Here is an 11929-nt window from a genome sequence, read left to right on the forward strand (position 1 = left end):
CTCAACACTGTTCTCTAAACACAAAAGAATGAATGAAAGAAACAACAAGCAAAGCGAGCACAACCAGGGGTAAAAAGAAAAATTGAGAAAATTGCAAATACTTTGTGAACAATAATGTTGGGCTTACACAACAGGATGTTAAAAAGAAGAGAGCGGCCAAACATTTGTGTGTGACAAGCATGACAGACTGCATCTGTTGGTGCATTCTTCACTTAATATTACTGTGTTGTGATCTATATTTGGCAGCAATTGTTTTTGAAACATTATTATCATGTCACCCAAGGTTTCGACATCTTCTTTCTTCTTCCATGCTGTTGCGTAAGTTTACTAATATGAAGAAATGAAGAGCTGTAAACAAACTACTTATAATGATAAATTAATGTACATACCTAAAGAGTATTTCTTTCAAAGACTATTTTCACCACATTTCAGAGAGTTCCATATTATATTTTATGATTATGTGTTGTTCCTTACTCACTGTTCTAAATTGCTCAGACCAAAATTTCATATTCTAAGCTAATAAAAAACAAATATTACTATGTGAAAGTACAGAGGAAGAGGTTTATTCAAATAGTCAAACACAGGATTTCATCTACGACTACAGATTGTAAAGTTAAAACAGTACATGTACATTCAACAAATTCCTGGCTAGACTGCGAGTAATCTCTCTTTTTCTTCAGATTTATTGAGAGGAGTTCTCACGTACGCGAGAAACAAGGGTGTCTCCCGCCTTCAGTCACACACGTGGTCATTTGCGTGTCTTGCGCATTTTGCTCGACGGGCCAAGAAAAAAGAGAGACTGCTTGTAGTCTAATCCCTAGCTCACCATCTAATGAAAAGGTCATGAAATATGTTATGTTTTTTTGATAAAATTTTTAACACAAATACTCTCTGCAGTTTTGGGCGCCACAATGACACTTAATACGTTCCTTTTTCCTTGGTGAGCTGCTCCCCACTTCTGACATGGTCATCTGGTAGTCAAATGTCAACTCCTCACCAACCTTGATCCTACGATTGGCGAAGAAAGCTATGCGTGGAAAGTTGGGATCAAGTGAATCTACCCACACTGCATAAACATCCAAATTTGGATCACACTGTGAAGAGAAAGTAATGAAAATTCTAGCCTGTACCAGTGTTCTTCCTAAATTTTAGCTCCGCAGGTCAGGGACCATTCATGGCAGGTAAGGCAAAAAATATGCACCAAAGGTGCACTTTCATGGCGGCAGGGGTGTTATGGAGTGCAGGACATAGCCCCACCCTTGCTGAGAAATTTGGGAGCTAAGTTCTCTGAATCATCATTCCATCATCTTAAAATCTATTTTACTTAAATCGGCCGCTGTTACCTTTACACAACAATTCAAAACGATTTATTCTAATAGTTTTACTCTGTCTTCAATGTTCTCTTTCCAAAATGCATCGTCCATAAAAAGAAAAGCTGTGCATACTTTAGTGCTTTTTACTACTAATTCATTTCCTTGTGGCATGTGAGAATCAGATCAGATCACAACTTGTCTTGTAAGTACTTCAGTAAACCTTCAGGCCGTTGCAGGTGATAAGAATTGTTGCTTCAGGTCGTAAATTTTACCGGTTACCTCCTGATAAGGAGAAAACTGTGTACACAGAACTTGTTTTCTTATTCTTTACAAATAATGACCAGTACGCGAGAGAAGCAAGTTTGCGGAAATGAGTGTGGAGTGCGAGAAAGAAAAAGAAAGAACATAATGTGGGCAAAGCACTCTTAATGTAGGGGTAAGAGGTAGAGGTAAGACAGAGGAGAAAGAATATAGAAAAAAATTGCACGAAAACCAAAAATTTGAAGCAAAAGGTCTTCATTAGTACACAAGGAGATGTATGGAGAGTATAGTAGAATATACTTGTTGGTATCAAAACTTTCTACAGAGAGCATCCTTACTGAATAATTAATGAAGTGATATATTGCCATACTTGTTGATATAAAAGGGCGCGATCCATTCAACCAAAATTTCAACTGGTCTGATCGGGAAAAGTGGTCCACGTCAAAAGGTGGACCCGTTTTTTTTAAACTTTTCCGGTTGGACCCAACCGATCCATTGAGTTTTGGACCGAAATTTCCGGAAATTTTGGTTGAATGGATCGCGCCCAAAGCTAACCATAGGGAGCTTCCTTACCGAATGATTAATGAAGTGAGATATATTACCATACTTCTTTGCATCTAAAGTATACAAACACTCCCCTTCGTTGAAATCCAAATCAAACAAGTATGTCTGCCCACAGCTATCATAAACTTTGCCTCTCTCTTCTGCTTCCTCCTGAGTAATAGCCTCTCCAACATATTCAGTGACCAGCTGATGTTTTTCTATTAATTCCATTGTCTTGACACCCCAGCCACATCCATTTGGAGTACGAAATATTGCTACCTGATAATACACAGAACTGGATTATAAGTTCTAGTTTTTCCTAGGGTGACAATAATACACCCATGCATCGGTGAAGTATGATATTTCTTCCAACAATACAAATATTTTTTTAAGACAAGACACCATGATATTATGATAACAATACCAGACCTTCTAACCCCTAAGCCATGCAAATCTAGAGTGTTTGAAAAAAAGCCCCCCACCCCCCCCCCAAAAAAAAATGGAGATTGGGACCTCAAACATGGAGATTTCCAAAATATGAGTCAAATAAAACTAAAAACGCAGATTATTTTTGTCATGGTATTCTTGACCCTATTAGTGGTCTCTGTTGTACTCTTGTTACTACTTCTCTTTTGGCAGTGGTGAGAAGATTCTTGTGCCGTGTTTGGATGTAATAATGATCGCCTTCTTCTAGTTTAGTATTAGAAATATGATCTTTCATTGTACATTTCTTGGGAAAAAGGCGATCATTATTACATCAAAACACGGCACAAGGATCTTTTTTCCCATTACAGTCTTATTCTAAGAAAACTTTAAGAAAAAATGTCCCAAAAAGCACTTGAAAATACAAATGAAATGTGCTCATGCCCCCTGGGCATCCTATAATACTCCTTAAATCAAATTAATTCAATATGGCCGCCGTATCGGAAAAAAGGTCTATTTGGCACCACACAATTGTGTCAATGTTACAGCTTTCAAAAACAGTTTGTCCAGCTTTCTTGTTGTGTGGTTATTGAGGGTGCATGGTAAAACAATAGTGTGTAGAATCAGCAAATTGAAGGCATTTTAACAAGATTAGTTCATTTTTTCACCTTACCTTAACAGTGCGTCCCCGCTGCAAGACACGATTCCTACAGGACAGACCGCAAGGGCAGCGTGAATTACACTCATAAATTGGTGTCCCTGGTTTAACATGCACCCGGCCATTTCTATCATAAGCAAACTGTCCTCCACGTGCACCGTTCCGCGGACAATCACAACTCTCTTTCATACAAATTCGTTCACAGCTACAACCCACAAGAAAGTCATTATTATGTACATGACGTACGTCTTCGTGCAGTAAATTGTGAGTGATGTATTCAAAGTCTCTTGGTGGGCCTTCATTATCTATCGTGTTTTCAACTGCAATATATGCCTCATTATGACTTTGTTCATTTAAATATTTTTCCCACTCATCAAGTTGTTGATGTAGGTCTTTCTTAAATTTATACAACCTACTTCGAGGAACTCTATTATTGGAGCCTGCAACCTTGCGAAGTCTTAGATGAAGTTCATACCTGGACTCATATTGAGATTTGAGGGAAGTTATTGAATCTAAACAAGGTACTGTAAAATTCTTGAGTGTGTGTTTAACTTCTGGAGAGCAGGTTATTTGATTACCAGAATCCTGAAAAGGTATCACGATCGCGGAAGAATTATTAAGATTTAATGACGTTTCACTTGAACTCGGTAAACCGTTGATTTCGATTTCCTCGTCCAAGTCATCTTGAATGTGCACGACAAGCGGCCGGGAACTTAATGTCACAGTCGTGTTGTCAAGAAAAACTTCTTGCACACTTGAATTATCATCTTCTTCGTGGATCGATGGACTTGGCGTTTCTCCATTTATAGTAGTAGAAGGGGAGTCGTCGATGAAGATTACCTCTCGAACCTTTGATCTTGAATCGCTTCTTTCGATTTCATTTAAGCCAGGATTTAAGGAATTTGAGGAAGTGATACGATTTACAATTGCCTCCAAAGAGCACCTTTCATCCATTTCAAAGCAACATTCTACGGGGTTCAATCTATCCACAAGTATTAGAAAAAAAGAAAAACGCAACTGTCAATTTTTGAAACTCATCACAAAAGTATCCGCATCACCGCCATCTTGATTCTTTTCGCGCGGTGTCACCCAAAGGAGTTCTGGGTAAATGTCAAACCGCTGATCATACCAACTGCTCATGTTCTTTCCAAGAGAGTGAAATAGCTTGAAATTTCCTATCTTTGATTCGAAAATTAGCAGCCAAAATGAACATTAGATGTGCTACGGTAAGCGAAATTCAATTGTTTGTCAAATCTCAAATTTATTTTACTTCAGTCATCCTGTGACACGTACAAATACAGCTTCTGGCCGCGAACTATCATTGACTGGAATGGCCTGCCATCTGATATTCATCAACTGCAAAATTTAAAGCCTCCACCTACCCTCTGACTAAATTTTGTCAGTGTGATGTTTACCCCTTTCGACTGTGTCCACAACTACTCTTTAAAGAGTGTACTGATTTAAACTTATATCCTGCACTACTTTAATAATATATTTCAGCCAGAGGATCTCATGAACATGCAACACTGTAATTTGCTGTGCCTGCCAGAAAATTACCAAATGAAGTATTACTTCTACCATGGTTTGTCATGGCCACAGGTGAGTTTGATTTTCGTTGAAGGAGGGTAGGATTTTTTCGAAAAAAAGCTGAAGCCCTGGAGAGAGAAAGTAGTCTGTGCTGAAAGGAGAGATTAAGCATAAGAAGTCTGAAGCTCTAAAGATCTAAAGGAGACAAGGAAGGAGATCACATAATGATGATGATGATGATGATGAATTGGAACTTCTTGCAATAAGTGCCAGAACTGGAAATCACCATTGTAATCGTTCCTACCAGCACATCTCCTAGATTTAATCCATATATTTTTATAAGCATAGAAGGAGTGGCTGACTCATGTTGTAAAGATATTTAGAGTAAACAGGGTTTCAAATCCCAGGATAAAAAAAGCACTTGGTCACTTGGTGAAGATTGTGCAATGAAATCAAAAGCTTGGGTATGCTAGTAAGTTTTCTATCCTGGGATTTGAAACATCTTTTACTCACTTACTTTTTTTTTTATTGTTATTTGTTAGTTGTCTTATGTTGCTGAGGATGAAAAGGGAAAGATTGTGGGATATGTATTGGCAAAAATGTAAGTTTTAAGTATATATAAATCAACTAGTATGTGGCCAGTAGTTGGTAATCCGTGAAAGGCTCCCAGCAATCTAGCACGTCTCATAGACGAAACTTAACTCTGGTTAAGTCTGTCCGTGAAACAGCACCAAAATCCTTAGTCTTGGTCCCCATCTGTGTACCAAGATTAGAGTGTGTGCCATGATTGGATTGTTAATAAAGCCATTTCGATTCGACGAAAGGAAATTCAAAATGCAGTTCCAGTGATTTGTTGAGTTTGTTGGGCAGGCTACCTACAATCCTGATAACTAAATCTGAAGGAAAAGTAGAGGCAGTTAGATAAAGAGTTAAATATTTTAAAAGCCATTTAATTTTTACTCACCATATCATAGTGCAACAAATGATTCAAAAGTGGGACAATGAAAAATTCATAGGCCCCCAAAAATTAAGGCCATGTTCCCTTAAAAGTTTAATCATCATTTTTTGTTTGTTTGTTGTTTTACTATGATCTAAGACAAAAATTCTGTGGAATAATTTCTGAGCACATTGTCACAAATTGAATTTTGTTTCTTATTTAGGGAAGAAGAGCCAGATGAAGCAGTTCATGGTCACATCACCTCCTTGGTAGGAGAACTGATAAATTAATTTAATTAATGAAGTGCCACTCTCCTGAGCTACCAGTTGAAGGGGTATAGAAAAAAGTCCCAAGTCACTGTTGATATGCTGATAGATTCTCCCTCTAAAATGCCTTGTATTTTCCTTTCAGAAACAAAAGGAGAATTTAACATTACATCAAGAGTCATTTAGAACCTTTCCACATACCTTTTCAATTTGAAACTTGTATCTACCCAGTTCAGTTTAATATCTGACTACCATTTTATGGTTTAGCTGGGAAAACCGAGATCCCCTGAAATATGCTTTGAATGCTTATTGTTTTTAAGCCAATCAAGTTTGAGGACTTCACATTCCAAAACGGCAAACTTAATAACCGTGTTAAAATATTAGTCAGGGTTAAGCCAAATCAAAAGAATGGAAAAGGTTAAATTTTGCTTAAAGTGATGTTAAAATTGTAAAAGATATTCAAAAAATAACTTTCATTATATTTATTCATAATTGACTTTAAAAGTGAAAGGATATTGATAGGAGGCCAACACCCTAAATATGGCTTTTTATGACTCTTTTTTAGACCAATGTGCAAGTAATGATAATAATAATAATAATAATACCTTTACTTAATGAGGGTGTAACACTAAATAGCCCAAGTCTAATAAACTTGTGGCCCTCAAAACACAATCTTATGGCATAAGTATAAGTTCAAAGGTCACATATAAAAGCTGTATAGTCAGCCAGGTCTTTTTATGGATATTTTTTAATATTTTACTTTGCAGGCTGTTAAACGTTCTCATAGGAGATTGGGCTTGGCACAAAAGCTCATGGAACAGGTTTTATCATCATGTTGTTTTTACTGCTGTAAAATATCTTCTTGCATTCTTTTAAAACATTACTACAAACTCTTTGTCTGAAAAATTTTTGTCCAAGGGTGTGACATACACTGTCATTCAAGTTATTTAATTTGGCATACATGTCTTTTCGAAACATCTGCCCTCTTTGTGTCTCCACAGAAATTTCCATTTATTGTATTGGCAACAGCCGCATGCCACTGAACATGTCCTCAGGAAACTGAAGAGTTTCATTAGAACAGTTTTGCTGACAGTTTACTTACTTTGTTTTTGTTGCAGGCTTCTCGAGCTATGGTTGAATGTTTCAATGCTCAGTATGTTTCTCTTCATGTAAGAAAAAGGTATTAAAATAAAAAGTAAAAAAATTTCAAATACATTATCAAGATATTTTTTCTATTTTTATCTGTTGGTTAGCAGAAAATCAAAGATTTTTTTCTATAATGTTGCTTATCACTATATTAACATCTTTCAACAGCAATAGAGCCGCTCTTCATCTTTACAACAAGACCCTTGGCTTCAGGTAGGAGATTCTTAATTTTTAATAAAACTAAAACAACCATTCTTTATCTTATCAGTTATTCCCTTGTCTTCCCAAATCTCAAGGGAAAACTACAGGTTTCAGTTTGTAAATGTGTACGTCCTAAGATATCAATACCTTTATCACGTAAGAGATTTTCTCTTAATCCCTCTGGGAAATTCCAATTTAAGTATACACGATTCTTTTAGTTTTTTTAGACCCCCTCCTCCCCCTGAAATTTCCAATCCCGCAAGTGAGGGAGGGGGCAGTATAGAGATTTCCAGAACTACCAACAAAAGCAAATACATCTAGTTCCAGTCAAGATATTAACAAAAAGTATCCTTTCTCTGTACCTGCAGCATTTCTGAGATTGAACCAAAGTACTATGCTGATGGTGAAGATGCATATGCTATGAAGAGAGATCTGACTGGTTTAAAACTGGAGGTATGTTTTCTCATTAATGCCATCACCCGTGTACAGCTTTCTTAGTTCCGGTCCTATTGGCCATCACAACGGAATATTGTTTTGGTTCCAAAAACCATGTATACTGCATTATCAAATGTCCACGTAAATATTGAAAACTCTTTCTTATTAATTTGTTCTCTTTCTCTTGCTTTAGGAAAAGACTGCTGTTGACAAAGATGTAGCAGCGCTAACCCTAAGAGACCAAGATAAACCATCAGAAAAGAAAGAGGATGGTCATGATAATAGCCCTTCATCTCACAAATGTTGTCCAGGCCACACCCATGGACATTCCCACCCTCACCCTCGTCATGTGAAGGACGAGGCACCAAGCAGATGCCCTCGAACTACACTTGAAGGAAAGAAGGACACTGGGCATGAAGGCTCTTAGCAGAGACATTCTTTTTTGTTTTCTTACTATTTGAACCATTTCACTCCTTGTAATACTAAAAAATTAAATAAATTAAGGACAATGCCAACTCTTAGTTTGTTGAGTGTTGAAAAAACTATTTAATAGTACCATGTGAAAGTACTACTGAAGAGGTTTCAATTGAATGGTAACACCATGGGATGTACGTCCACAGACTCAAACGTTAGAACTATACATACTAAATAAATAGTTTACCATGGGAAAGTACTGCTGACGATTTTTCATTTGAATGGTAACACCATAGGATTTGATCCACAAACTCAAAAGTTAGAATAACATTGCATGTACTCTAAACTGTATATAAGAAAATATGTGTAGCAGCTTATATGGCCAAAACAAAAGCTTTTCTTGAGGGACAAAGTAGGGCATTCCAAGTGGGTATTAGATAGACAGGATTTGCTTCATCCTTCCCACTTTTGGAGCCAACCATGACATTGGTTATTTCTCTGTTCTGCAGAGAAAAGGTAGAAAAGACACCAACAATGAAGTTCACTGCAAAAAGATGGCAGATGCATGTGTTTAAATGCCGGTTATAAAAATGGGCAAGCATGAGGAAGTCGCGCTGCAAGTTGTGACTTGATTTCCACCTTCCCTTGCACTCTTGTGATATGCATAAAAAAAAGTAAGATCTGTTAATAAAATAAGATATACCTATCCAGACTTGTACCCAGTCGCTACTTAAGTGTTTTTTGGAATGAGAGAAGATTGGGGGTTAGGTTGAGGCACACGCGGGGTCTCATGGAAAGGGAAGAAGGAAAAATAGCTATTTTTCCTTTTTTCCTTCCCATGAGACCCCGCGCGCGCCTCAACCTAACCCCCAATCTTCTCTCACCCCGCAAAACACATAATTAGCAACTGGGTATGAGTCTGATACCTATCAAGATTTTGCATTGTTCATTACAAAATTAGTCAAGAATAGGCTAAAACTGCTTTTCTTTAGGTAGACATTTCTTTATTTACAAAAGAGCCAAACATAAAGTTTTACTTTAAATTTCACACAGCAACAGCACTAAATTAATTATCTGGAATGATTTTATGTTGTGACAAGTTTGAAAAAATATTTCTCTCTTTTCAACACAAAGAGGTTTTACATCAAAGGCTTCCAGTTAATCACCACATCACCGGCTTCTTCCTCTTCAACCACCTCGCCCCTTGCAGCAGCTGCTTCATATGCAGCATCTCGTTCAGCAACAATCCTTAATGCTTGCTTCCTTGCCCAAGTCTGAGGTCTATAACAAGTAAAAAGATGAATTATTAACTTTTAAAAGGAAAAGGAAAAGTTCAAAGTAGTAGTACATGACAAATTCCATTTTGGTTATACTGGGGCTACTTAGGTCACATAGCAAAGGAAAGTGATACCAAACAGATTTAATTTAAGTGGTCACTCGATCTTCGCAATGTAATGGCGTGAAGCAAACAGAAAACTAAATCATGACCTTCTACTTCACAGTTTGTAGCTTTCAGAGAAAACGAGAATTATTGTGCTAGTTTTGCGCATGCTTCATTCTGATTAGCTGGTGTCACTAAAGAAACTTAACCTCCACTTAAACTGTCTGTGAGCCAGTGGCAAAATTCTTGAAGTGAACAGACTTCACTAGACTTTGCAATTGAAATGACCAGACATCAAAACTGGCTACTCACTTTGTATCAGGTTTGTAATAAAACATGACAGGTATGACGACAAGAATCAGAGCCCACCAGCGATACCAAGGTTCCTCCCACTCCTCCCACTGACGCTTCTCTCCAGGCTTCAGAGGCTACAAATACACCATTATGATTACAAATTATACAATAGACACACAGTATGTCTCTTCACTTCATGCCTCAGGAGTTGAATATGAGAGCATTCTGATTAACATTAGATTTTATATAATTAAAAATTGAATCATTGGATAATGCAATTCTAGAGCTCTGATTGGCTTAGCCATCATGGTATATGAGCCATTATACCATGCTCTCCAAATATGGTAACTGCACGCGTCTGTTCAAAATTAAAAACAAGCTGAAAATCGTTGGTTTTTATAAATAGAGTTGGGAAGAATTCTCGATATTTTATGGGCATTTTTAATAAAACAATAATTCCACTCATGCTTGTTGGATATAAGATGATAATAGCCAACTCGGCTATCTACCATCACATATCCAATGCGCACTCCTGGAGTAATTGTTAACTATAGACTGATAATAAGTTGCTTCTCTTCAGGCTTCAGAGGCCTCAAACAGAGAATTATGATCCCGAAAAGATTGGAAATTACACAATAAACTGAAGAGGCTGGGTGCAAAGTCATTGCCATGAAAATGAAATTGTAGACCATGCAAACAAAACTCATTTTCGCAAGGAAGGTTTTGCACTTAACCTCGTTTTGAAAGTGGGAGTTTTGCGAACTCGGAAATGCATTCCCGTTCATCATTACCTATGATCTGTTAAAGTAGAGAGGCTGCTAAATCATAGTGGTTTTTCTTTGTTTGCCAAACATCACATATACACTTTAAAACGTGGAGATGAAATTAAAGTACAGGAAGGGAGTGACAGCAGTAAAGAAACTAAAGAAAGAAACCTAGAAACTTCAAAAGCATAAATGAACATAAGCTTCAATCACGCGATGGCAACCTTTGCCTATCTGACACAAAAACACACAACTGGAAACCCTAAGTTCTAAAGTACCAAAACCGTTGGAAAATCGAATACTCACCTTTTCGTTGAAGAGGAAACCGTTTGGTGGTTCCCTATATTTTGTGAAAATGCTTTGTGCTCGAGAAGAACCCGCAATGAAGACAATATTTCTTCTGCATAATGAAACGGCCCTAAAAATGCTACGGGCCGCCATCTTGAAATCCCTAGTACCTTCCCATGATGCTGCTCAATGAAAGCGACTTCCCAGCACGCAACGGGCTCCTGCAGTTTTTCTCCGAAGAGGGAACAGGAGGCTCCTGGGGAGAAGTACCTCCCTCAGTCCTCCCCTATGAAAAGCCAGGCCTTTGCATACTAAACATGGCAATGGTTCAGTCTGTGACAAGGAACCGGCGTTGCCTAGTCCCTAGGCGTCATAATTTAGATCATAAATGCGGTATCGGTTTTTCATCTGTTTTTGACACGGTATTTCGGTACTGTATTTGCCAATTTTTCTTACGGTATTGTGGCAGTGAGCCTTCCTTAAAGTCCCCCACCTGAGGAAAGCCAATATGCTAATCCATAGAGGAACCGCTTAGGGGTTTGCACGCCTGAAAATCTATCCGGTAACCGGATCGTGATTTTGAAAATTTTACCGCCAAATAGACTTCAAAAACTATCTTCAAAGAAGCCAATACAAAAAATAAGAATACAAGCATATTCTTTGCTTCTCCTATTTTTCCGCCTTTTTAGTTTGCTTGTGTGATTTTCAAGCTTATAGGGCCCAAAAAACCCTGCCTCTTGGCCCTTAAATTTCACTCAAATAACTGCCAGTTTCGCTGAATTTGTTATCAAAAAATCGGCCGGATGTTTCGAAAGAATTCTGCCAGTCTTTTAAAGTGTGCCATTTTGGACTAGCAAACGGCGTTTCAGGTCATTTGGCATCAATCAGGGGCACCCAACGTCAATTTTCGCGTCTAAAAATGGTATAACTGCCCATTTTAAACGGATTTTTACCTTAAAAAGGTCACCTAAATTTTTCGGGAGCCTTTTTCCTGGCTGAAATTTTCGGAAAGGTAAGTTTTGATGCCCATAATTTTCGGATCACTAGACTTTCAGCTAGGCAATCCGAACAGATGAAA

At 37.7% G+C, this 11929-nt stretch overlaps 3 protein-coding genes across 3 annotated transcripts; 1 reads left to right on the top strand and 2 right to left on the bottom strand.

The window, feature by feature from the left end:
* Positions 1 to 734: 734 nt before the first annotated feature.
* Positions 735 to 4245, bottom strand: LOC140922689 (histone-lysine N-methyltransferase SUV39H2-like). Its single transcript, XM_073372684.1, has 3 exons — positions 3214 to 4245; positions 2148 to 2396; positions 735 to 1094 (listed from the first exon to the last, which is right to left on the bottom strand). Exons 1-3 carry the CDS (start codon positions 4150 to 4152, stop codon positions 876 to 878), a joined length of 1407 nt encoding a protein of 468 aa, XP_073228785.1. The 5' UTR covers positions 4153 to 4245; the 3' UTR covers positions 735 to 875.
* A 74-nt stretch (positions 4246 to 4319) lies between these two features.
* On the top strand, positions 4320 to 8225 carry LOC140922846 (N-alpha-acetyltransferase daf-31-like). The gene is made up of 9 exons (XM_073372876.1): positions 4320 to 4424; positions 4699 to 4797; positions 5268 to 5326; positions 5886 to 5931; positions 6696 to 6749; positions 7047 to 7108; positions 7243 to 7287; positions 7644 to 7728; positions 7904 to 8225. The coding sequence occupies exons 1-9, from the start codon at positions 4404 to 4406 to the stop codon at positions 8135 to 8137; spliced, it is 705 nt and encodes a 234-aa protein (XP_073228977.1). The 5' UTR covers positions 4320 to 4403; the 3' UTR covers positions 8138 to 8225.
* Positions 8226 to 9106: 881 nt separating this feature from the next.
* LOC140922242 (uncharacterized) lies at positions 9107 to 11033 on the bottom strand. The gene is made up of 3 exons (XM_073372232.1): positions 10870 to 11033; positions 9818 to 9933; positions 9107 to 9405 (listed from the first exon to the last, which is right to left on the bottom strand). Exons 1-3 carry the CDS (start codon positions 11002 to 11004, stop codon positions 9264 to 9266), a joined length of 393 nt encoding a protein of 130 aa, XP_073228333.1. The 5' UTR covers positions 11005 to 11033; the 3' UTR covers positions 9107 to 9263.
* Positions 11034 to 11929: the final 896 nt, after the last annotated feature.

This window comes from Porites lutea, chromosome 13 (genome assembly GCF_958299795.1).
Source record: "Porites lutea chromosome 13, jaPorLute2.1, whole genome shotgun sequence".
Taxonomy (NCBI): domain Eukaryota; kingdom Metazoa; phylum Cnidaria; class Anthozoa; order Scleractinia; family Poritidae; genus Porites; species Porites lutea.